At 43.3% G+C, this 27,600-nt stretch overlaps 1 protein-coding gene across 6 annotated transcripts in view; it reads right to left on the minus strand.

Moving 5' to 3' along the window:
• robo1 (roundabout, axon guidance receptor, homolog 1 (Drosophila)) overlaps positions 1-27,600 on the minus strand; it is a 213,729-nt gene that overhangs the window by 90,398 nt on the left and 95,731 nt on the right. For all 6 annotated transcript variants that reach the window (XM_069707320.1, XM_069707322.1, XM_069707317.1 and 3 more), the window contains one exon: positions 16,845-17,171. In XM_069707320.1, the coding sequence (XP_069563421.1) occupies positions 16,845-17,171 (327 nt within the window). The remainder of the gene's footprint in view (positions 1-16,844; positions 17,172-27,600) is intronic.

Genomic DNA, 27,600 nt, shown 5'->3' on the forward strand with positions numbered 1-27,600 from the left:
TTCAATTACACAGTGGCTTAGTTCTAATATAAGCCAGCAGATTTAGCTGTCACTCAGTGTATGGCAGCACGCAGCATGTAGAAGTGGAAACAAATGGACACAGCGTTGTGGCCGTGTCAGATGTGTTTAACCTACAAAGATCCTGCATCCCGCTGGCACTTCCTGGAGCACAAGCATCATGTCAACGTTGTTTACAAGAGCTCTTTTTCAACGTCTGTTTTTCTGCCATGTGTCAAAAGTCAGATTCATAATGCACACTGCATAAACTGCCCTGCGATCTCTACAATGCTGCCATTCTTCAGTGATAAATTTGAAACTCTATACTCAAGTTTAGAAGTGCAAAATATTGTGCAGTTGATGATTGGAGAAATACAGAATGTACAGCCCACCCCCCCCCCCTACCCCATACAGAAAAGAGGTGTATTGAGGTAGACATCTCATCCCACCCCCCTCTCACACACCATTAGTCCGCACCGCGTGTTGCACATTCCACCCACCCCGAGTGTGGCGGGGAAGTTGGGGCCCCTCGACTGTGGATCCATCTAAAGAGTGCTAATCCACCACTGGGCCATGCAAAGCAGGGGACGACCAAACATAAATAAATAAGAATGAGTTGAATCTCTGTCTACTTTTCCCATTTCAAATCAAGTGTGCGGATGGAAACCAGACGGCTCAGTCACATTCAGGGGTCAGTCCAGGCTCAATTAGAAAGCCCTTCACTGAAAACAGCAGTGATTATTTTTAAGCCCTTAAAGTGTCTCTCCCTGTGGGCAGAGAAGTGGAAGAGCGGGGCTCAAGAAGAATACTTTTTTTTTTTTTTTAAAGTACCTTTGCCCCCAAACTCACCTTTTTCTACCCACACCAGCCGTCAAAATGCATGAAGTTTATAAACAGAGACAGACGGGATTAAAGGTGCAAGGAGGGAGGTCCAAGAGAAAGGAACGGGAGATTGAGGACCTCCAAGTCTCTCACTGACAGATACCAGTTGACCACCAAGACCATACAGCTGTGGAAAAACACACTGCATTGACTAGTGATGTCTGGAAAATGGAAGCCACCCTGTTTATTCTCATCACCCATTGAGCATTGAGTTATAATGATAGGCACCATAGTGAGGGGGAGAAAGAAGTGGAACAGTGGAATATGGTTGTGTTAGTGGTTTATACCCGGGGAGCATTATCATGTAAATGGTAGTTACTGTACAGTGAAAACCCTGCTTTTACAAATGATAGAAGCTGGGCCTCAGAGAGCGGGGAGTGTATCCTGAGCATAAGTGCTCTTTAGGGATGCTATTCCTGCATTTTGTCTCCTACATCAAAGAGATGCAGCTAAAGAGCTTCCATTTCCATTCCTCAACATTATGTACTTTGTCTGTGAAACTTCCATATCAGTTTTCGCCCTGCCAGTGGCCGTGTGTGTGTGTGTGTGTGTGTGTTATGTGTTTGACAGGTGCTCCTGTTTGTGAAAATGAATAATCCCATAACTGGCTGTTTCATATTTCCTATGATTTCTGACACTAAGTCCTTCCCAGCATGCATTTGGCTTCCATAAATAAGTGAAGAGTCTCGTAAAGTGCAACTCCATTTGTGAACTCTGAATCATTTGGAGTATTTCATTAAAAGTAGTTGATAGCGTAGTTCGTTTGATTACCTTGATGACATCCAGCTAGTTTTATGCTCTACAGCTGATCACTATTAACGCACTAACTCCATCACCTTTCACTCAGCACCCAAAGTGTAATTCCACCCTGAGCAGCGCACACAGCACACCATTTTTTATTTTTTTTATTCCAATGCCAATCCCTATAATTTTTATAAATATGTGATGACATTTCTTTGGATCCGGATGAAAGGACAGCTGGGGGCAACTGTTGCCATTCGGCTCTGCAGCATGCAGGGTGGGTGAAATGGCCTTTTTTTTTTTTTTTGCTAAGTTAACAACTGTGTGAGGAGCACTGTGTTTCTGACCGAGAGGTAACATCGTACAACTTTCCGTTTTGGACGGAGCGCCTCTTCTATTTGTCTCATCCAGAAACATTTAACTCTGTCAGCCAATTACAGGCCGGCGCTGTCAGTGGGACAGAGTGATGCTGAAGCTCCCTGATGAATACAGGCATGTCGGGGGAGAAATAAATCGGTTTCATCTGGAGTCTGCCCATACATCCAAAGTGCACATACGAATACACACATGTGCACACTTCCACGCCCATACACACACATCGCCGCTGAAAGATTTTCCCTTGGGTCTCATACATCTCACTTTGTTCCACAAACTCACTCGTGATTGCTCGCAGAAAAACCTCAGTGAGCATCTGTTTAACATAGTTCTGCAGGAGTGCAGACCAACAGTCTTTTAACTTGACATCAAAGTTGACCGATGAATATAGTCCCCGTAGTACGTAGCAACTACGAGGACTCACTAAAAGATCAACTGGAGATTTAGAACTAACAGTTGTACCGGAAAAAAAAAAAAAAAAAACAGGCAATAAGGCACTTGTGTTGTGTATAACAAAACTAGGTTCCCACCACAGATTGGAAGTAATATTCCATGAGATTTATAGCTGGGATGAAGAATGTGTATAACCTAAAAACAGTTTTCTATCCTGCTTTGTAGAAGCTGTAGCTCCGAAACAGGATAATTAGTCTCATTATAAATTCATGCTTGCTCAGAAATAATGCAAACTACTATCTCATAGGAAGAAGTTGGAAATTAAAAAAAAAAAACATATGTTCTATTAAAGAAATTGATCAAATCCCTTGGCCTTCACTATCTCCTTATTAAAGACCTGTTAAGATACGATATTTTCCTTTAGCCCAAGTAGATAGTGAAGATGATACAGGTGTGTATTTGATGTCAGGTCTACAATTTCCATCCAGCAAACCTTTTGTCTACAAGCCAGATTGATGCCCATTCTCCATCTGTGGCTGAGAGGATTACCAGACGGACTGAGGGGGAGTCTTATCTCACCTTGCAGAGATAAATCAGACAGGGAAACAGCTCTGCTCGTGTACTGCTCTGGGAGAGCAGCAGAGGGGGAGACGGAACAGAAAAGCCACACACACAGCCTCCTCACCAGACTGTTTGTTTAAAACCTGCTTTAAGGGTTTACGGTCGGCTCTGCCTACCCTCAGGAGTGAGTGGCCAATGGCTCTGGGCTCCAAGGTTGTTTTGGAATGGACAGGATGGTCACCTTGATCTCTTCTCCTGTGATAGTTTCCAGACGGCATGAGACAAAAAAGCTGTCTGCCTGCAACTTGGCCTAGTTTTTCTGTAGCTGACCAGCTTCATATATTCTGTCTCTCTCGGGAACAACGGGACAGCCACTCACACTCACTTTTAATCGCCATAAACAAAATCAGAATCATGCCGTTTTAACCAAACAACAATCTGACCTGTGAATCTTACCGGTCAGAGTCACACTAAACATCAGACAACTCTGGCTTTACATGCTCTGCAGCGTTACATTAATGTGTGCCAGGCAATCAGTATTTCTAAAACTATGACACTGCCATATGACTGTACACTCGCCAAAACTTAAATGTATGCTTCGGCATCACAGAAAAGGGACTGGTGACATTCCTCATGCGTACTACATACCAAAGTGAATGTTATAGGAGTCCTTACAACTTTAATGGTCAAAAGAAATAACAGTTGATGTTCAGAATGAATATATTTATAGTTATATGAGGATAGCTACAATAACATCTGTGTGTCTGGAGGACAAAGATGGCTCTATGTGGCTTTGCCTGCAGGGAAAATAGCTGGAATATTGTGCCGGATGAAAGGAAACCGTATTTTTTTTTGTTACAGTTCGAGTTTAAGCAGTGCAGCAGAAATTATTTTCGTGGTAAAGTGAATGTAAAAAAGTGACCAAGTCTGAATGTAAGTAGTTTCTGATCTAGTCATTGAAAAGGGTGTGTGTGTGTGTGTGTGTGTGTGTGTGTGTGTGTGTGTGTGTGTGTGTGTGTGTGTGTGTGTGTGTGTGTGTGTGTGTGTGTGTGTGAGATGTAACACGCATTTACAAATGATTGATCTGCAGAATTGTCTCAATTGTTAATTCCAAAGAGTTTCAGTCTAAATGATTACCTGATGAGTTGCACATTTCAGATACAAAAAGCTAACAGGAATTTTGATAGAGTCCATGTGTGTAAATGATTAAGTGCGTGTGCCCAATAGGTTGAAGGTAAGTGTAATTATGGTCTTGGCAGGATATTCAATGTCATTATGGTAGTAGTTTAACAGCTGATTAGATCAGGAATACACTCCCATCACCATGATTCATGTGAGGTGGAGTCTATAGCTTATAATCAAGACTGATAGGGAATAATATATTTAGAGAAAAATGGAGGGTGGATACAGATGGTGCTGGGGAAGAGAGTTCTTTCATCTTGAAATACTATCATTAATTTTTGCATATGAAAAAGTTCCCTGCCATAAAGAAGGTGAACAAGGTGACCTCTGGGGCGTGAAACATCAATGAATCAGGTGCAGGCCAACTGCTCTATTGAAGGTGGTAAGTTGAAAGGCATCGTAGAAACTTCAAAGAAACACTGGCAAAACAGAGAAAAAAGAGAACGCTTATAACAGTTGACATCAATCAATAGTAGTCTTGGAAATGGATTCCAATTCTGTTGACCAAAAGCAGCGCTGCAGGGGGATCTTTACTCTTAGCCTCCACTGGGGTGCGATGGCCAGGCAGAGCATTATTACATTTAAGAGCAACTTGCAAAGTGAGCAAACTCCGCTGTGTTTAGGGATGAAAGCCAGCTGTCAGGCCGCAGCGGCAACTGACTGCTTCACCGCTGAGGACAGTGTCTGTTTGCCAACAGCAAATAACCGCCTCTGGACCATTTAGTATCACCTCTTTTTCTTTTCTGCAAACAAAAGCAGTCTGCCACTGAGATGACACAAGCTCTTCTCAGTGGCCACTACACGGCCAGATCAAACACAGTGCTGTATGTGGAGCGAGCCCAAAGCCAACATAGTAAAGAACTCCGAACTAACCAGAGTACACGAACACTATATAATGCCAGGCCGACACAGAGGAATTTTAAATCCCTTCTGTTTTGGCTCATTTGTTATCCCGGCATCTACTTTGCATGGAAAAGTGTTCATTGGTCATGAAATCAAGTTTATGAGGCTTTAGTGCAACGCAAGATAGTTGGTACTATATTGATGCTGAATCCTGCTCACTGTCATCCCCATCAAGCCTTTAGTATACAGTATAGTTCAGCTTTATATTCACCAATAATTACTTCATGAATTTAGCGGTTATTTACTTCCTTCATAGCCAAAGTCAACATAATATAAAACCTCTTGTCAAGTTGGATTTAGAGCATCCTCAGTAAATTCCACTCTTTTTTAGAAACCTGACAAGATCTAAATTGTTCCTGGAGTTTCCAAAAGTAAAATGGGAGGCAGAACCTTCAGCTTCCAGGCCCCTCTCCTGTGGAACCAGCTCCCAGTTTGGGTTTGGTGGGCAAACACCTTCTCTAGCTTTAAGATTAAACTAAAAATAAAAAAGTTCCTTTTTAATAAAGCTTATAGTACTTGGAAAAAAAACCAAATGATTTTATTGTGGTTTTCGTGATTGTATTTCATTGCTGTGTATTGTTTTGTTATTGTAAAGTGTTTTGAGACCATGTTGCATGGTGATTTTAAATCTGAGAATGTTTAAGTTGCAGATACAGAAGTTTTTGTTTATCCACTTTTGCAATCTTCAGAATAGTGAGCCAGTGGACCGAGTTAGATGGAGGATGGTGGAGGGATAAGTGCAGGATTTGTAAACATCATTTTTTTTTTTTTTTAAATGTGTACCTTCCATTGCATTTCCACTTTTACAAACAAAAATAATCACCTTATTGTGACACATAATTCTAGTTAAACAGTGTGGCATTAAATGGTCCAATGTCATGGAGCGGTCAGTGAGCAGACAAACAACACAAGACAACTATGAAAAAAAGAAAGAGTTCAGAGTCTTCATAGAGATATCTTAGTTGGCCAGTGCTCAAACAAACACCAAATGCAGACGCATGTATCTATAAACACACACGTGCAAACAAAAAAATGTCACACAAACATGCATGCACACACTTTGAGGGACACGCACACACATTCTATGGCAGCGTGCTTATAGCGAGAGAGTTGCCAGCTGTCGGAGATCTTTGAGAGAACAGAACACCACCTGTCCCCTTTATCTTCCCCTCGCGAGCCATGTGAGACTCTCTGTCCAAATGAAGCCGCCTCCTTCCACTCTTCATCCCATGCTTCGTGGCAGCTTGTCTGCTATTTTCTCCTGGACAATTTATCCCCGTCTTTGTTGTTCCGTCCTATCTCTCCTTCTGCATGTTTGATCTCAAAGCACCAGATTCTGTGCAATTATTTTAAATCACATCAAGGCTTTTTGGTTTTACTTGAAAGTAATTAAAATGTTGTACCTGGAGTCCTGCTGGAGATGGAACCTGGTGAAGTTTAGATTTGGGTTGAGTTGGGACAGTTATGCCAGATGTTTCTGTTGATGCCAGATAGGAATTTGGCCATCAGGTCAGTGACTGTGTGTATGTGTGTGTGTGTGTGTGTGTGTGTGTGTGTGTGTGTGTGTGTGTGTGTGTGTGTGTGTGTGTGTGTGTGTGTGTGTGTGTGTGTGTGTGTGTGTGTGTGTGTGTGTGTGTGTGTGTGTGTGTGTGTGCGTGTGTGTTTGATGGGGTGTGAGGTCAACATGTGTCTGTCTCTGTGTTTACATGATCTCACTCCTTCACCTCTCTCCTCTCTGTGCCATTGTTTTGCTTTTGCTTAGCTGAGTATTTGGGTGCGGACAGATTGATAGAAGCCAGGCTGAAGCATGGGCAAAGTCCAACCACAGCTAAACCCGGTTTTCTGTGTAAACACCGGCCAGCATGATACCCTCACAGATCCCTGAGGGTAAGAAGTTGTTGGTCCTAAAAGAAAGCATAATCAGTCTTGATTGGTGAAGAGGGGGTTAAAAAAAAAAAAAAAAAAAGGAGCCGTGGTACTCTGCTGCAGTCTGTGCACTGATGTAGAGGAACATGTTAATAACAGGTTTAAATAAAGGAATTAATCTGTGCAGGCAGCTAGAGGGCTGCCACTTCAATAAAAGCAACATGTGCTGTTTCCAGATAACCAGCCGCGGGGAGAATGTATATATGATGGCAGTGCTAATGGGCCAAAGTTCCTCTGAGACTGACGCACACACAGATAGAGAGAACTTCCTGCTCATACTGTACACACATATACTGCACATTACTTCAGCCTGGGAAACACCGGTGAAAGAAATGAGTGATGGTCCAACCAGCTGTCTGGAAGTATAAATGGTCTGAATCGTTGAGGCAAGACTGATGCTTTTCAGACAACCTGAGCAGCACTTTAGCAGATGGAGGTCACCACTGGGTAGCATAGCTAAAATTAACCCAACAGCTTAGCATGAATTAAACTGGGCCCCTGGGCAGGGAGCCTACATCCCACAGGATTGCCGTGGGTGCTGGGCAGAGAGTAGCAGACCGACAGGAACCAGACCGCAGCTGAGGGAAGGTTTCACAAAAATCAGCAAGGTCCCGTCTGTCTCAGAGCAGCTACTCCGACTCCTTTGAGGCTGGAAGTGAATTTACATGGCAATGGTGAACCTTGGGTAATGTGATTAAATCCTGGCAACACACTGAGCGATGATTAACTTATTCTCTCCCCTTTCTGTGCCCTTCTATGTTGCTTCTTGCATCTCTGTCAGGCAATCAATAAGCTATTATAGCTCCAAACAGTCGGCTAAATTAACTTAAGCCTCCACCTGCAAAGTCGGCATTCTCCACTAATCCCATTGACAGGGTAAAACGCGACTGGACGCGAAAGCCAAGTCCCGATATCATCTGCTACCACGCAATCGTTATTGGTACGATGCTCACAGAGAAACCAAAAGAGGTTCTAAAGCCCAAACAGCCAAGGAGTTGTACAGTGCCTTTTAAAAGTGAGTAACACTACACTGCAACTACAAGACAGTAATACTAGTTAAACAAGTGTTGAAAACAGGCATTAGTGAGTGTCAAACCCGCAGCTATTTTTAGGCAAGTGAAGAACTCTGGGAAATAGACTAGCCATATCCTGCCTGGTCACTGCAGGGCTTTCTATCGCATCCATCAGATGTGAGGCAATCTGCTAAATAGAGCTGAGGCACCACTGACAGATTCGAATCTGATACTGGTGTAAAATTGAGAGAGAGAGGTCTGGAAGGGAGAAAAGAAATGTCACCCCCGAGCCTAACAACAGCACGATGGTCATACAATACCGGGCCTCACTGAGTCAGATGTCAGCTATTTCAAACGTACCCACAGTGACACTGACTACTGTTTGAATTTTCAATGGATCCTCTTTACTTTTCTCCTTTTACACATGACGTCCCCCCGTCTGTCTTTTATCCGGCTCTCTGCCAGTATATGGTTACATGGGGATCCTTTTGTGTCCGTGCCACACCCTGTTCAGAGAGGTCAAGGAGGGATAATGAAGAGGTGAGGGTGTTTCTGTTCTATTCTCTCCTCAGCCAACCTGCCCTTCTCCTTATGGTCCTAATTATACTATTGTATATGTGTACATACCCTCCATTGAGGATGATTATGTTCACCACACATGCAGTTAAGCCTGAGGTGCATAAACAACATTCTGTAAGTTAATAAGGTGCGACAGATGTTTAAACATGTCAAACAAAAGCTTTCAGAATTGGCATGCGTACTCTGACTTCTGCCCTGTGTTGACTTGTTGCTTTTCCTGTCCATCCATTTCTTTATCATTAGTCCACAATCACTGCATTAATGGGAGTCAATCCCTTCATTTGTAACGTGACCTAGCATGGTAAATATCTGGGGCTTAGAAATGAACTGTTTGCATTAAATAAAGGTCAGGATGACGGAAAGCTTGCACAAGAACTACACTGTGATAATGAGCATCGACCTTCAGTCATCACGGCCTTTTTTTGGGACACATTCTTATATCTCTGACACGACAAGGAGAGAGTAATTTCCTCCAAATTGGTGCTTTGATGATCAGATTAGCTACCACAGCAACCAAGGACAATTAGATGGCAATTGAATGCCATCATGTATCCCCTGTTTGCGTTTGTCATTGACTGATGGCACGGCTGCAGCTATCCACTGTCAGCGGCGAGCAGCCTGCATATCACTTGTTGTCAGATAGCACTATGCAGATCATTATCAGTGTTTGGGTCTGCTTACCTCACCACCTCTTCCTGCCTGTCACGCTCCAGGCTCAGCAATATGCTACAACTCTGATAAAATATCAGATGTTTTTCTTCTTCTTTTTTTTCCCTCTCCCCTTTTAACCTCCCTTCTCCTTCACACAGGTCTTGGAAATACAACCTCCATGCTTCAATCTTTCTCTCTTTATCAAGCAACAGAAGACAGAGTGAGAGAAAGCAAAACAGTGAGAAAAAGGTGGAGGGAGAGTGGACAGGAAGAGGGGGGACAGCATGACAGAAGGGTACAAGTGTGGCACTGACATGGTTTTCTGTGTTATTAATAGAATGAATCTGAGCAGAATCAGACTGCCTGTGGCTACTGTTGGGCAACCACAACACCCCCCAACAAACCCTACAACAACCCTATATTACACCTCATTAACTTCATGCATTCGCTCTCCCATAGTTTTTTGGCTTATTGTTCGTTCCTTCGTTTCCTCTCCATCCCTCACGCTCGTAGTTTTTGTGCTTTCTTTTGCCGATATCTCTGATATCTCGGTTCTGCACAGAGTACGCCCCATGACGACACTTTTTTTTTTTTTTTAACTTTACCAAAACGCTGGCAGAAAATCCCTGAAGTTCTCTTCTCCAAACCCCTTAATCCTCCCTAACTCCATCGTCTCGGATCGAGGAGCATGATAGGAGGTTTCAAGGGAGGGCTTAACCCAGGTTTAATAAATAGAGCATGTCCGCGGAGCAGAACGCCTCGTCATATGACCAGACACCAGAATGCTAGCACACTATGCGCGCACAGGCCTCACAGACACATAAACACACATACGCGCTAGCTTCTCTGGCCACAGGAGGGGCTCAGACCAAGAGGAGATTACACCTCACAACAAGAGTAATACCCAGGTCTCTGCAAAAGAAGTGGAGATTAGAGTTAGCAGCATACATCCATCTGGTTCTCACAAGCACTGACACACAGCTTACCACCAAAAGCATTTGTCACATATGGAGCAGAGCCAAAGACACAACTGGAGTAAATATGGACACATTTTGATAAAAAGACACTGAAACTACACACTTAAACACCCACAACCAGCAGAGATCATTTTGAAGAGGAGGGGAAGTGACGGTACTCTGCTATCAGCGGTCCTCCTGAGTGGTGGTGCAGGATCACTGGACTCAAGAGCTCACATACTCTATCTTATCTGCTCTAGACTAGTGCTTCGTAATGTTAATATCATTCTTCACTATCCTGGGACCGAGTACCCGTCCCACACATGCTCCTGTTCTGCTCTATAGCCAGAGGCAGGGATTACATCGAGATGAATAAGCAGTCACTGTGGCGACTAGAAAGGGGAAGGAAAAAAAAAAAAAAAAATCTCTACACCAAAGTTTAGAGAAGAGCTCTGACACAGAGCTGTACAGTAGCTCTACTTTTTCAAAGACATTCTGAGATATCTGGCCAATGTCATCGTTTACAAATGGCTGCACTTCAAAAAACCTCCACAGAAACAGAAGAAAAGTGCTTAAAGTGGACTCTGTAAGTCAGCATTCCCTTCCATGTTAACGGAGGCGAGCTGTTTCGTATTAAGGCGCCCAGAGGAGATCTGGACGGTAAAAAGAAGATATTAGTGTGAAACAGCTGTGTTTAGCACATATAATGTATGAGTTACATTCTCTATTTTTATGGCGAGTGATCAAACGGGCACATACTGTATCCTCTGTACTAAAGAGACTGACTCAAGCTGGGCCTTTGTTAAAAAAGTACCTTATTCTCTGATCACTGTTTCATGGTGGAATTCCTCCCAAAATTCACTTCAAAATCTGACTATGCAGATGATAAGATACAGAGTTTGAATTACATTAAATTCCTTATTTCTTCTTCTCAAACAGTGCCCAGCTTCATCTCCCGTTTTCTCTCGTAAGAAATCAGACAGAAGGGGAGACGAAGGGGGCTCTGGTGTACTTTTGGACGACGTGTCTCCCCTGTCTCCCCGGCCCGGTGGGCTGTCGGGGACAAGTGGAGCATGGAGAGATTGACGTGACTTTGAGTGGGCTCCTTTTACCCACGTCCGCACACCGGCCTCCTTTAGCTCATGTACAGTTTCTTTCACACAACACTCCACCAGACATTGTTCAATAGACCAATGTACACACGCTGACAGATTGATGGAATCAAACACGAACACAGACACACACTCGTGAACTCCCCAAACACAGAAAGTCTTGCCTCACCGAATCTTAGTCCTATCGCAAGTTTCATTCTTATGCAAACCGATCCATTCATACTTTAGTCTCTCTCACTCTGCAGTTTGTGCGTAATCTTTGGGTTTGGTGCCTGTGTTAGCTGTAAAACAACACAAAGCGGCTAAAACTGTGTTGAAAAGCTGCCCTGCTTCTCAGCTCTGGCTCGTATCTGGTGCTACTCCACTCTTTTCCCTTGGTGAGCATTTTCAGCGCTTGGCCTCCCATCTTGCCAGCAGTATTAGTGTGTGTGTGTGTGTGTGTGTGTGTGTGTGTGTGTGTGTGTGTGTGTGTGTGTGTGTGTGTGTGTGTGTGCGTGCGTGTGTGTGTGCGTGCGTGCATGTGTGTGTGAGTGCGCGTGGGCGAGGTAATGCTTGCATGTTTGTGAAAACCATGTTAGAAAAATCCCCAAATCAGTGTGACATTTGACACTTTTACATGACTGACAGACGTGAATTTCTTTGTGTTTGTTTTCTTCACTCCAGGCGGCTGTCCATTTCAGCTACAGTTTGGGTCGATTATGTCAGCCAATATCTGCCAGGATTCGTCTTACGCATATTTAGTCAACATGGTCAAAGTTGTAAGGTGCATATTCAGGTCAGGAACAAGAGCAGCACGCTATAAGAAGCAGAAGTGTTTGCCTTGTTTCTTTATCACAGAATTTCTCCTCTCAAAATGGCATTTAGGTATCGATCACACGCAGCAAATGGATACTCCAGCTTTAATTACATGGACTTCATTGATTTATGCAAACAGCCCGGAGTGCTTAAGATGCAGGGTTCAACAGACCACACATAGCATGCATGATAAAATGTGCTCCCTGCACATAAAAATAAACATCAGACTAATTGAAATGCATGTGTTGGACACATCTTCCCTGTAGAGGTTTCACAAAGACTGAGATGACAATTATGTGCTGTGGGGAGTGTGATTAGACAGCAGCCAGTTGTTCCCCATGTAGTGTAATTTTAAGATCAGCAGCAGTGGAGAAAAAGAGCCTTGAACAGCAACACACACTACACACACAGCCAGGCAACTATTCAAAACAAGATATTAAAAATAAAACATGATTTATGAAGTTACTATGAAGGAATTAGTTTCATATACAATATGCATGCCAAACTTGTTTGAAACGCAGACCTTTTTTAAGCTTTGACAACCACACATGCACACACCATGGGCTCTGAGATTGTGGAAGGGGTCTGCATTCCAACATGAAACAGACTGAAGCTTAGGCCAAGCAGTGTCTGTGGTTTGGAGCCCACGCCTCAGCTGCATGTTGACTCATGAAGCAGACCCTGGCTGTGCCGTTTGCACCAATTTGCTCTGAACCTCCCTGAGACAAATAACTGCCACAGAGCAGTATCACACTCTGCCTCCAGCCCCCCTGGCAGCTTGCCAGCACACTCACTGCAGCTTCTGCCGGGGTTTAGCGGTCCTGAATTTTTGTTGTTGTTGTTGTTGTTGTTGTTGTTGTTGTTGTTGTTGTTGTTTTTTATCAGTCTGCTCTTGCTCTCTTATTCTCTGCTGCTTCTCTTTTCTTTTTTTTTTTTTTTAACTTTCTCTTCACTTCATAATCTCATTTTACATTTGGAATTTCTACATTTTTGCTAAGATTAAAAAAGGGAGGTTAAAAGGAGCTGGATACTCTCCAAGAAAAAAAAACAGAGATAAATGTAAGCAGGATGTTGAGGAAACAGACAGCATCTGCATTATATTGCTGCTTATATAATAAGTTAAATGAAAGATGAACAGCACAACAAATATTAGACCATCAGGACAGCAGGGAAGACAGAAATGTGAGATAAAGTAAACTCAAATGTTAAGAGGTGGGGTTTAGTTTGCTAGGGACTGTGCTGAAGGGTGCAACAATAAGACTGTGACTCTTTGAAAGTCGACAGATGTACAAAGGATGTCCTCACATCAGTGGGTGGTGGCTGCGTTGCCTTCAGCCTGGCGCATGCCAACCAACTGTCGTCCACTCTGCAGATGACCCTTAGGCATGGCCCAAAGTCTGTCAGGATCAACCCTGCCGCCTTCAACACATCTGACACACCGACCTTCCCCCACTGATCAGAAGCCAGCTGGCTGCACATGGTGACAGAGATTTCACAGCAGTATGGAGATCAATGAGATTCAGAGATAAACATGGCTGAAGAGAGTTCTATGCAATTGACCGAATTCAAGTAAACATCTCATTGCTTCTCTTGTTAGTGGCTGTAAAAAGTAAACCCTGCCTATGGAGAGAGCATTCTGTGTGTGGATGTGAGGCCCACAGCCAACCCTGTGCGGTCAGCACTGTGCAGTCAGCCAGGCCACTAGACAGCAGGCCCTGAGGTTATCGCCTGCACAAGTGGAGCAGTGTGCCGTCCATTACCTCACTTTACTATCTCCACGGCCAGAGAAAGGAAAGCAGGCTATTCATAGAGCCTCTCAGGGCCTCATGCAGAGCTGTGGGTAAAGGAATCCACTGTGCTACATCACAGAGAGTACACAATACTGCACACATATTTTTCTGTGTCTGACAGTAATTTCTAAATAAAAGTAAGCGTATTTCTTTTTTTCTAAGAATGTATCATGTTTGTATTCACAGAACAGATAAATATCAGTTAATTAAGTGCTGTATTTATCTCCATCTTCATGAAAAATTGGTCACAGGTCTCCATCATTAATTAATCATCAAGAGCAACAAATTAATTTTCAGGTAAAAAAACAAAACATCTAAAACATTTACTTAGCTAATATGTCCTGCTTTCAAGCTTGAGAAAGTTTAAACCATGTCATATAGTATTAAAAAAAAAAAAAAAAATCTGCATGCCCAATAAACCATTTTCTGTTCCAAAGACATTTTCTTCTTTTTTCTATTACTTATAAATTGACGTCTTGACTTTCCTGTCATCTTATCCATTGCTTGGCAACAACATGAATAGCATTTGAAGATCTTCATTCTTTGTCAACTGGCTGTCCTCAAGCACGAAGGAAGTTCATTGTTTGAAGTCAACATCTCTAATGCAGAGAAAACAATAACATCATAGGAAAAGAACCCAGTCCAAAACTTGTTTGAATACACAAGCCAAACAGAATTCATGGTAAATGCATGAGCCCTGGCTTTGGGTTAAGAGGTTGAGCTAGATAGAGAGTGTCAGCTGCACTGTACATGTGGTTAATGATAAACCAAACAATCTGGGTTAGCTCTCCATGCCTGGCAAAACAGGACTTGTTGAAACTTGGATTATGTTAAAAATCGCTGGTGAGTAAAGGAAACTGTAAAAGCCAGGCTCATAAAATAACATCTCCAAAAAGTTGTGTTTTTAGCTTTAAAAATGTAATTGTTTGAGGTGGAGAGCGAGGCAAAGCAAACAATTCAAACCGCCACTTCCTTCTTTGGAGTTTCATTGGAAATTAAAATCCTCGCTGTTCCGTCTGCTCACTTTGAGTCTCAGTAAAACACTGTCTACAGAATCGGTACGACAAGCACCTTTAAAGAAAACGAGCAATCCAAAATGCTTTAAAACTCTCCTTGTACTCTCATGAGTCAGATTTACGGCTTGTAGTTCCTTCACGTTGGAATTGAAATGTAGCCTTGTAAAGAAATCTCAGGGTTTCTGGGCTTTTTTCTTTCTCTTCTGCCTTTTTTCGTCAGCAGAGTTCCATCCCGGTTGCTCCAACAACATAATTATATGTAGTTAAGCGTGAGCTACAGAGTTGGGTGAGTGAGAGACACCAGCTAAGCGAGAAGGAGAGAGAGGGCTGGAGTGCTTTGGCTTGTCATTATGGGTCTGTTTGAACCATATACAGAATAAGCAGCCCGAACTTGAGATGGAGCCAACGCTAGTCCTCTGTTTTCCTGCCAAGTGTCTTGCTTTTATACTTGACGAACCCACCTCTGAAATAAACACTGTATATCGTCTACAACAGAGGAAAATATTTTCAGCATTTTCACCTATGGAAGCTTGTAAACGCGCAAAACCTGGATGCTCTTGTGTTTTTATTCAATTCTGCAGAATTGCCATTTTTCTGTTGAAGAGCCCGGCTGGGGGAATATATTGCAGGATACACAAAGACAAGACACCATGTTGACCACCACTCTGTACTGAGTTTCTGCAGCTCATCCTCTCTCAGCATCTGAAGCAAGACTATTCAAAAGAAGTGCTAATGGAATACTCCATAAAAACCCAATGTCTGATCAGGAGGCCTCAAAAGGTCTCTGATCTTCTTACTTCAAAGTAAATTTCACTTAACTGGCCGTGAAACTGAAGAATAGTTAAAAATGTAATCACAGTTAAGTCTTGCCTCATCTGTGTACACCATAAATCCCAATAATACAGCTGAAATACCAAAACTAGAAAGCAAGCATCTGGCTGATACCTCGTATACCCAAGACCGTCACCCTTCGTAAGCCAGCATCCTATACCCTGCCCGGTAGCCCCTCACATACTACATTCATCCACACATCTACCCATTCTCTCTCACACACACACACACACACACACACACACACACACACACACACACACACACACACACACACACACACACACACACACACACACACACACACACACACACACACTATTGTTTCTTTCTCTCCCCATCTTGATTAGATTACAGTGAGCGGGTTGGTGACAGCCTCCGGGCATGCTAGAGGAGCGGCTGATATCCGAGCTCTCCTTCTCAACCTTCAATCTCAGCAAGAGCAAAGAGATAATATATCTGAAGAGCTGACCTCACCAACCAAAGCAGCCTTTACAGAATCATGGGAACAAATTTGTCAACACAGGTCACAACTCACAAAAAAGACTGAAGGGCTTAGAAATATTATTTACCTCTCCTACGTTGCATACCTGCTGGCTGCCAAATATTATCATAGCTAATATGTCTGGAAGCCTGCTTGTTGACCCCGGAGATGCTTAAATCCACTTTACATCAAAGCTAGCCTAACATTGCATGAGTGTAGCAGACATTCCCGGTGCTTCAATTAAATGACAGGGAGAGCTCTTCATTGAGAGATGACTAAACACAGACGCAATGATTGCATTCCTTTCGATATAAAACCTCATATCTATCTCTCCGACAAAAAGCAGAAGCAGAGCCAAAACAGAAAGGACTTTGTTCCCATTGTGGCTCCTGACCACCTACCAGGGGCTCTTTAGAGAAGCACTCACCCTGGAATGATCAGGCCACTTCTCCCCCAAGGCTCCACAGGCCTACAGAGACTGCTGGGCCAAACACATCCTGCCCATCTCCTGAGAGATTATCCAACTCAATGAACACATTGAGCACAGAAACACTGGAAGAAACTGGAGCCTGCTATTCAGCTGCATCTAAACCCAAACTCTTCCAAACACACTCACAGGAAAGACGAAGAAGAAATAGGAAGACATGCCGCACTTACTGGCTACTTCCAGCGAAGCGTTGTGGCTAACTGCCTCTCCCAGGTAGTTGCGAGCGACGCACACGTAAGAACCTTCATCCGGTTTGCTCCGTCGACCGTGTACGATGCGAAGAAAGAAGAGGGAGCCGCTGGGCAGCAGCATGCGTTGAGAACGGGGATTGTCCCTGTCCGTTTCCACCCGCTCTCCATCCTTGTACCACTCCACTGTCGGGGTCGGCCGCCCCTCTGCTTTACAGTTGAGAGTGGCAGGCTCCCCTTTGGAAACAATCAGGTCCGATGGGTGCTCCACAATCCGGGGCGGGGTGTCCTCTTGGCGCAGACGGGATCCTGAGAAGAAATGGCAAAAGTGAAAATGTACATCTGCAAGGATTTAAAGCCCTTGATTTAACTCTTAGTAAAATATAGCACATCAGGCCTGCAGCCAAGTGGTTGTGAACTTTGTCTTGCTCAGTAGCCCAAATTTAAACACAACTGTACCTCCTCTGGAGATGTGTCATTAGGAACTGTTAGCAGGCATCTTTAAAACCCCTCAGAATAATTTTACCATATAGTGTTGGTAATCAATTATACCTTTAATACCTGTACACCTTTTTGTGCTTTTTGCTTTCAGCTCAAGGGATAACACTCAACACGTTCATGTGTACTATACATGCATAATGCATGTTGACTTTAACCAAATATGTACATTTCATTTACAGTACAAACAGGAATCATGTTTACGTACTAAAATGCATTTCTTTGAAGTAAAATAAGAAGTACTGCTGATGCAAGTAGTGAAGACCAAATAAACTAACAATCTGTGAACAAAGTCACCTTTAATTACAGTAATGGCTGCTTCAGTAAACGTTAGCACGGCTGCAGCTTTGGGACTCTGTCATTTCTCAGATCAAAGTGCAGAGAAGAAGAAACAGAAACCAACAGTAAACAAGAACATGGCACACCTTAAAGGAAAAAGGAAATTAGGAGATAAAAGATAAGATAAAGGTACACTGCTAGTTAACAACAAAGAAGGAGCAAGAGGAGCGATGACACTGTTGAAGAAAGACAACAGCCAAAGCAGTGCCGAGAGCAGTGCCATGGGCTGAAGCCGGCCGTGCTATCTCTGGTCATTACTGCTGCTCTCCGACCAGTCAGCTGTGGCTATCAAACCTGCTTTACATGCAAATTAGCTTCCTGTTGTTAATTCCTGAAGGCTAGGACTGTAAGGCTGTGAAAGCATTGTCTGCCTACGCACGCCAACACACACCTACACACACACACACACACACACACACACACACACACACGCTACAGAGAGATAGGAAGAGCGAGAGAGAGAGAGAGAGAGCTCTTCCCTCCTCGCCGTTTCTCCCAGCATAGGCCTTTGGAGCCCATTCAGCGCCAATTAAAGAGAGTCCGGCCTAATTGGAGGCACAGGCCTGCAATTAATTTACCCAGCATCCCGTGGACTTGCCACACGGCCTCATTTGTGTGCCATCCACCCATCCCCCCGTTACCCTCCAAGACTAGTGCTGAGGAGGCATCTTCTCATGATCCCCACACATTTTCAGTAAAGTCAGCATAATTAGTGGACAGCTCTGTGGAAAGATTAATCACTTCGACTCAGATATGTGGTGTGGTCAATGAAATATAATTAATCCAGTACCTCAATGAAGGGCATCCTGATCCCGAGTATTTTCACATCGTTCCTAAACTAACGATCACGACAGGCCGTGCTGACTTTTTGAAAATGATTTGATTGATGCTAATCTTCAGAAAGAAACTGTTATCGGAGGTGGAGTTTTTACTGTCAGAGGGTTATCACGGGGCATGCATCCTATACACCTGTTGTTGTCACACAAATCTTACACAAACACTTTGTTTTCCCTTGAGATTGTATTTTCTAAAGCTACTGGTCACAAATTATAATGCTGGTGTATGGCTGCAATGATTGTGGGGAAAAATACTCTGAATAGGCTGCAATAGAAAAGGCTATTGGCTTTCAACTCAATTTCAATTCTATATGCAACCAAATCATGTCATCTCAAGGCACGTTCCCGCATGAACAAGCACTTGGTGACACTTTACAGGCATTTATTTTCAGATTATAGTTGAATATAATAAATGAAACCCTGTGCTTCCGATAGTGGAATATTATTCATTCAGAGCAATCCTTTTATGCCACAGAACATTGCATTCTCAATTTGCTAGTCACAACTTCTCTATTTGGAGCAATTACACTTCAAATTAATCAGCTGATGATTCATCATTTTGTGGGAATGTGGCCAATGAGATAAAGTCAGGCATAGAAATACAAGTAACTCTGAAACTGTTTTGGTCCTGCAGATACTCAGACACTGTGTGGGTATAAAAATGTATCTGTAGATTAAAGCATTAATGAGAGACAGACAGAAACAGATGGAGAATTTTGGGGGCGACATATTAATAAGTCTTTAGCAATAATTAATTAGTCTACTATCTGGCATTAAATAAAGTTTATAAAAAAAATACATTTATGTGCTTACTGGCTATTGAAGCTGTCTGAACAACTACTAGGCTAATTAACCTCCATTTGTAACCCGTGCTCATCACAGACTTTTGAACCTACAGATCATATGCTACCAAGGCCCAGCCCTTCAGTTGGGCAGCATTGAGCTGAGTTAACACTCCTCCCTCTGCCAGCACACACGGGCCCATTACCACCGCAGCAACTGCACCCCTTCCACCTCCGCCCTTCACCAGACACAGCATGCTAATATGTTTTATTTAAGAGGACTTTGAAGCCCTCCGCCGCTATCTTCTCTGCCCATTCCCTTCCTGATTTAGATAGCTCCTCTCTAATTTGAAACGGTCTGAAGTTTGGGGTTTTTTGGGGGGGGGACCATTAACTATTTAGATGTGGCCCACTGTGAGAGGAGCAGTGCAGCGGGTGGCGCTGTGTTTGATCAGAGACTGTTTACTGTAGATGATTACACCGGATCTGCATGATTAAGATGCAGACTGAGAATACAATATGCAGTGGGGAACAGTATCTTCTTGCAGAGAGGCTGGTAAGAATAAGCTGGTGAATAAATATTCAGCAGTTCATAGAACACGAAAAAGTGTTTTGTGTGTGATTCCCGAGAGGGTGTGTGTGTTTTGAACGATGAGTAGGTGCATGCATGTATCAGTTACACAATACTATTATCCTTTCCTTGTCCCCGATTTAATTATTTGTGTGCACACTGTATGTGTGAGTGCAGGCTTTGCAGTGCTGATCCCCACAGACACTTTGAGTGACCTCTGTTACTTGAGCTCCATTACTCCTCACCAGGGGGAAAAACAAAAAAGACACAGGCGGGGTAAAGGATTATTCTGTCATTGTACAAACACTCCCACGCCCCTCTCTACAGGTGCATACTTTCAGAAGATGGCCAGGGAACTCATTCTCCTCCTTCCCTGCAGCCCGCTCAGAAGACCAAATCTGAGACAGAAACAAGAGATGAGCAGAGTGCACACTTCACGAAACTGAACCAAGCAGTTCACTGCTTCACTTTGAGCCGTCTAACCCTCCCTTTATTTCAAAGCGCTGCCCTTCCTTCTTCTCTGCTGCTTTCAACCACCCTCTCTCCTATCCTCCCCCCACCCCCCACCCTCCACCACCACCACCTTTACGCACGGACGCGCACGCACACACACACACACACACGCGCACACGCACACACACACACACACACACACACACCACCCCCTGTGCTTACAGAGAGAGAATGTGAGATGAGCTAATGCAATACACAGCCTCACCAAAGGGAAGCTGGGACTTCTACTGCAAGGATCTGATCGATTGGTGCCCGAGGCGAGATTCTCCTTCTCCCTTAACCCTCTCACTTGCTAGAGCACTCTGTGTTTCTTTTTCTTCTTTTTTTTTGCCTCTCATTTACTCAATTCTCTGTGACTTCTCTCACTTCTAAAAGCAATCTCAGTAATGAACAGCACAGCCCAACAGCAACAACGAGAGCAGTGAAAAGCCTCAGACACAAAGTATGCAGCCACAACAAGGGTCCAGACCTCAAAACTGACCCGTAGACTGTAAGCATGCAAGGATTCATGAGGACCACCAGGCATTTGCTCATTCTGAAATCCAGACTCTTTCCTCAAATTCAATCGTTGACATGCATGCGGTGGTGATGAGATTTGTGATGGCTATCAAGAAGCCAAAGTCATTCTGCTGGCCATTAAATCACCAGGCATACATTTTGTATCAAGATTATGGCTACCAGCTTCATATCGATTCATCTGTGTCTTGGGGGTGAACTTGATTACCACCCTGCAACATAAGTTGTATTCCCACTGTTCATCTATATTCCACAAGATAGGCATACTTCCTGAATCTGATAACAAATAATATGCATAAAAGACATTGCTACTTATCATGCGAACAACATGATTTGACCTACTGCACAGAGGAACGATTTTGCATCAGTAAGCAATCAAATCTATTCGAATGACAAGAGATGCACCATTAATAGTGTACAATTACCAGCAGCAGAATATAATTGACAATATTTACTGTTAGTGTAAATAGCCGAGATGTTAACCACGAGAAAAAAAAACAGCTTTGTGGTGCTACAAAACTACATGTCTGGGAGGTAGCAATCAGGATTACTATTCTGACTAATGCAGAGAAGAAGGCCGTGTTACAACTTTAACTCTGAGCAGCCTCAGGACAAGAAAGATGCAACTTGGCTCAAACAGAGACAGGGTCCTTCCTTAAACACATCACTTATGCCCTTTGCAATTAAAAGCTTATGAACCCCTACAGGCAACATCATGTGCACAGCATTTCTTCTTACTAATCACTCTCTGCTGAACACCTCTATATGAAGGACATGCATACAGATGGGGAGAAGCAGAAGGCCAAAAAAAACAATCACCTTGCTGCAGTAATCAGTTCAGGTCCAGTGATTTCCTTAACTTGAAAAATAAATGTGCCTCTTGTCTCTCACAGCTCTTTTCCATGGTTACTATCTTGGCAGAGTGTGAGGAAGAGGAAGGCAGCCAGGGACGTGCCCTTTAGCCCAGAGAACTGGCAGGGGAGAAGGACAGTGAAGCAATTTAGACCTGTTGTCCCCGTGGTCCCCTGAGGCAGAGAGATGGGATACTGTGTCTAGTTCCTCGAATGATAAACAACTTCACAATGCACTCCAATTATTGCCATTTCATTTGATTATACGAGTGAAATTGTGGTAAAGTTGAATTTCCCCAATAAAAAATGCTCAAGGTCAATGAATCTCGAAGACAGAAACTAAAATGAAAAGGTGTTGCAGGAGGGTGAGCCATGTCATCACACCCCATATCAGAAGTCCGGCTGAGCAATGGCAGAGATATGGAATATGGATACGATAAGGAAGGCCAAGCACAGTGGGGCACTCCCTATCTACAGTCCCATTAATCTGTGATTAGGGGATTTAAGAGGGATTTATGGCAGAGATAAGAGCACAGGGTGGGTCCCTCGGGGTAGTCAGGCGGAGACTGGAGCCACGCCTGCTCGGGAATGGGCCCGGCCAATAAATGACTGGAGAAAAGGCACCCTTTTCTGTTGAATTAGAGAAGATAACAGAGACAGAGAGGGCAGAGATAAGAGGGAGAGACGGAAACAGAGAGAAAAGGCGAGGTAGTGTACTGCTGCTGATCAGATGACATTAACAGAAAAGTGAAACTGAATCTTTTACCGTTTCAACCTCTGAATCCCACCCTGGAATGAGGTGCATGAATGACTTTGCCAGTTGCATCAGATCAGACCTGTTTTTAAATGTTACACAAGGCTATCGCTTACACTCCTAAGAGGCAGGATTAGAGCCCTGTGCGCGAGTGTGTATGGAGATCCAGAGGTGGGGTGGTGTAGGGGGATGATGGATATCTTTATGGCCTCTTTCTCTCCTCATCTCTTTGTCTCCATTTACCAAACAGAGCGGGGTACGGTTACCTCGCTAATACTACAGCAGCACTTGAGAATATATATCGGTTTCCCAAAAATAGTACCTATGTCCAAATTTGTGCTTTAAAAAAAAAAAAAATCCCAGCACACCTGAAGCGCATAACGTTAATAATGTTTATACACAACACTACAACCCAAAACTACACCATGGGATTGTTCATCTGCATGTGTTGTCATAGAAACGAAACAACACTCTCACAGACTATCACAATGCTCCCATTGATATTATAATAAAATATGGCTTGTAAAAACTGTAAAGCACACATAACACAAGGGTCCTTTGTTATTATAAATGCTAAGACAAGGCAAGGTTGAGGACATAATGAAAACAATTATTAGCAGTCTGCCTACTGTGGTGTCTTTACAGGATCCCACCATTATTTATACAATTAATATAATTGTATTTAAAATAATAGAAAGGTTAAATAAATAGGAAAGATAGAATACCATTTAATAAAAGTAAGACGTCACTTAAACTTGCTCAGGTTTTCAAGTTTTGTAAAAGGCACCTATTAAAGTCAGAATCCCTTTATTACTGTTGTTACCTTTGATCATTGTGTTGATCATTCATCATCTGCAATAAAGAGGTAACGAATCTGCTGATGATGCCATAAACAAGCTGCTCTCCTTCCTTCGCTTAGGGCCAAGGGTTACAAACATAACCTCTGAGTCTCTGGAATATTCACAGTGATCGCTGTACAGGACGTGAACCAGCGGAGGACTCGAGGCCCGAAGCACCAGCCCCCAGTTCCTGGCTGTGTCAGCTGGGAAACACATCCCTGGTTCTCTCCCGGCAAGGCGGGCCAGGTTGGGAGTCAGACAGCGCAGCAGAGTACTCCTTTGGGAGACTGGGGCCCATCCTGCTCTGCGGTCCCCATGCGAGTCGAAGACAATAGGAGCAGTATTTCCACTTCTGCTCCAGGCTTTTCCCAAACGGACACCAGGGCCTGATAGTAAGTCTGATAAAGGACCATTGATGCTCATTAAACACCTCGCAAGTCAATTGAGGACAACAAGGAAAGCTTTGTTTTTTTACTTGTCTTGAACGGAAACAGAAAATAATAGATGAATGGGTTAATTTCATTCATTGATATTACAAACTCAGCTTTGCTCCCATAACTTAAATATTAATAGAAATTTCACATTTACTGCCAGCAACTAAACAGTGTGGAGAAAATGTGACAAAAAAAGACATGACAAGGGGAAAATATAGTATACAATAATGGTAACAGAGACCCAGGAGACACAATTGTGGATGAGTTGTAGTTCCTCTTGTTGCCAATCTGCTCCAGTGAGTGTCATTCGACACAAACAAAAAGCTGTCAAACTCTGCAGAAAGCCACGAAGTCAGAATTCCTTCCTATACAAAATCAAAGCGATTCTTATTCTTTATTGAGTGAATTCACTGGGACAAGGAGGGAATCTGGAGTAGAAAAGGCTGGAATGCTCGTTAGTATGCTCCCTGTCAACTTGGCTCTGGAGACCAGGCAGATGGGCTGAACAGAGCAGCGTGGATGCAAGTAAAGAGTCGGTCTGTCTGTCTGTCTGTGTGTGTGTGTGTGTGTGTGTGTGTGTGTGTGTGTGTGTGTGTGTGTGTGTGTGTGTGTGTGTGTGTGTGTGTGTGTGTGTGTGTGTGTGTGTGTGTGTGTGTGTGTGTGTGTGTGTGTGTGTGTGTGTGTGTGTCAATCTGTTGGGTATTTGTCCATCAATCTATTTACAATGTGTGTGGCTATGAGCAGACTCACAGTCTCTTCAAGTTGACCCTGTGCATTGACAGTGATGACCTGAGAAGAAAACCCAGCTCATACTTCTCATGAACACTGGTGTTAAGTATGTCAGTCCTTCAGCAGAGCAGGAACCCCAGGAAAAAGGGCTGTTATTAATTTGGAAACCCAGACGCCAGGCTCAGACCTTCTATTAGGGAAGCTTCTGTATGTAGCACGGTCAAGGTTTGGAGAATGCAGGGGGATTACAGAAAAGAAGCACAAGGAAGTGAGAATGGGCAATTACTTCTTGTTTATGTTTTCCATTGTTGCCAGTTTTTAATGAGGTTTGACCAGTGTGATCTGAGTGACACATCAAAGCACCAAACAATATAGCAGAATTGGAGAAGCCGAGGTAATTGAATACACTAATACATTTAGTTCCCAACAGGGGACGGTAAGCGTCGCACTGCTGACTTCTTCTTCCATTAGCCTCGAGACCTTTCTCTCTCTTCTACAGATTAAGAAAACTATATTTCACCGTAACAATTTGTTTAGTATTTTGAAAAACAAACAGTTAAATGAATGCATGATAAATAGTTGGATGGGAATAGCAGCACAGGTCAAGGTAAATAAAACATTAGTTGAATTTAGCAAACTGCTGTTTCTTCAGTTTTGTGTCCATAACAATGTTATGAGGTGGTCTTGTCTTTCCAAGGTCTCTGGACTGGCTACAGTGTTTCTGTTCCTGTGATAGGTGGCAGGGAGCTAAGGGAAGGCAGGGGGGAGCAGTGAGGAGGAAACAGGACCACCACACTCAGCTGGCACAGCTTGGCCACGGAGAGTATGGCATGTGGGCTGGGTGCCAAGAACAAGAAACAGCTCTGAGGGGATGCCAAAGTGAACCAGGGCAGGCATGGCCAAAAAGCACCTAATGCTTTTTAAATGTTGTTTAAGTGATTGCAGCAGCGATACAGGACCACTGTTGGACCAGTGTTATATTACAGTCCTTGAGAGCAGAGCTGATGACCTTAACTGCTTATGTGGGCTATTCTAAATGCTCGGCCAAACACATTCTAAAGCAAACCTCAGACAGCTGGGTGCTGAAAGGGAATTTCATTTACAGCATTTAGTCCAGGGTACAATGGTAATATCTGAGGGCAGAAACTTGGCACATTTCCTTCTGGTGCCCTTTAGGTTAAAAGGGTAAGCACAGAGCACACAGCATTAGAGTGTCAATGTGTGCCCGCTTGCGTATGTGCATATTTGCAACATTGGTTCACATACTGTAGCTGTGGAGGTATTATTAAAGTGAAACATGGCTCCCATAGCATAGGTTAAGACTCTGTGGAGCCATGTGGCCAAATCCCAGGGACACCAGCATGAGCCCTGCTGAGCGGGACATGGCCCGAGTCCAGCCAAATGGAACACAAATTGCCCCAAACAGTTCAAAACCTGGCCTGGAAAACTGAAAGTGGGATGTGAGGCCTGCCATGTGATGCACAGTAAATATTTGGTCAAAATTAATGAAGGGGCAAAGTCTGCCAAGAAGCCTTTTTCTAGACATCCACAGAGGGGAGATTGTGCCCAGTCTGGCATTAAAAAAAAATGTTTCCTTCTGCAGACAACTGCTCAGAAGCCCGTCTGCGTTCCAGCACCCACTTACCACGTCCTCCCCTCAAAACACACACAAACTGTCCAGGTACACAGTGTATCTAACAAAATACTACATCCCAGTTCCTTCATTCCCATCTGACAGTTTTCGACGTCTCACAGCAGAAACACTGTTAAACATCTGAGTAAATGTCTTAGTAAACCGGTGTTCTTCCAGAGTTCGAGACAGTGATGGAGGGGAACTCAGATCTGTGCGAAGCAGCTGTGATGACAAATTAAAGAGAGGAAACACCTCCATCACAAACAGCCTAACACACCGTTTCAGAAGTGGGAAAAAAACACCCTGAGGACATCTCGTCTTCTTTCCACTGATACTGAATTCCACAGATTTTCCCAAACGTCTCCCTTGGAAAGTGAGGCGGCTGATAAAGAGAGCTTTTTCAGACTCAACTTTACAGTATCATCATTAAAAAAAAAAAAAAAAATTTTTTTAAAAAAGACAAACTCAACGTAAGAACAAAAATCTAACAATTTTGTCAATACAATTTTTTAAATCAAACGCAAAGAAAGGAGTCATGAACTCAGCTTAATCCAAGTCAAAGGGTAAAGAAAAAGCTTTGACTGACTTTGGCTACGGCAACCTGGAAAGTCAAATGCACCTCAAGATGTAGAGAGGATGCCAATCCTTTTCAGTAAAGCACTGAGCAGAGGTGGAGTCGGAAGTGAATACTATGCTCTCATCAGAGGACATAATGACGTGGGATAAACACCGGCTGCCAAGATTGAATGTTACATGGAAGGACAGAATTTATTAAAGAGCACCTTTAGGTATTTTGCAACAATGTCTTCTGAGCAAAGAAAGGTGTGATTACTGAAGTGCATGTAGGGAAATAGGGGCGAGGCTCTAAAGCTAAAGTGAGCTGTTAATAGTTTGAAGTATGAAGCTTACGATTAAGACTTGCTGACAGACACAGCCAAATGCAAAAGCAATCTGGTGCTAAAAGCCTGCGGAACCTGTCTTTCACCACAATTGTTATTCAATTAGAGCTTTCATTGTGAAATCAAGAAGAAGGGATGTCGGAGGAAGAGAGTGACTGCAGAGGAGGGAAGGTTGTTGAAGCAGACTGAAATGTTGAAAGGCTGATAAACAGCTCCGGAAGTACTCCGACACTGAAAAGTGTATGCTAAAAGCTGTTTGAAAAGGTGAAAATCCAAAAGGCTTTCCATAATAATAATTCAAAAGTGTTGCACTTGTTTAAAAGGTTCAATAGCCTTTGCACTTTTTGTGGCACCATAAACACCACTAAAGTAGTGGCTTTTTGTGTTCATTTTAACAGTGACGTCAGATTTAAGGAAAATGGCACCAGCTTGCAGAAAGTAGGTAAACCTGATAATGGTCTGGGATTAAAGTTAATCTCCAGAACCCAGAGCTACTGCGTATTTACATGTTGGAAAATCAGATGGTTATTTGAAGCCTCCTCAC

This window comes from Brachyistius frenatus, unplaced genomic scaffold, assembly GCF_029030835.1.
Source record: "Brachyistius frenatus isolate BFR_SWC_R1_liver_20210118 unplaced genomic scaffold, ASM2903083v1 Contig_68, whole genome shotgun sequence".
NCBI classification, from domain to species: Eukaryota; Metazoa; Chordata; class Actinopteri; family Embiotocidae; genus Brachyistius; species Brachyistius frenatus.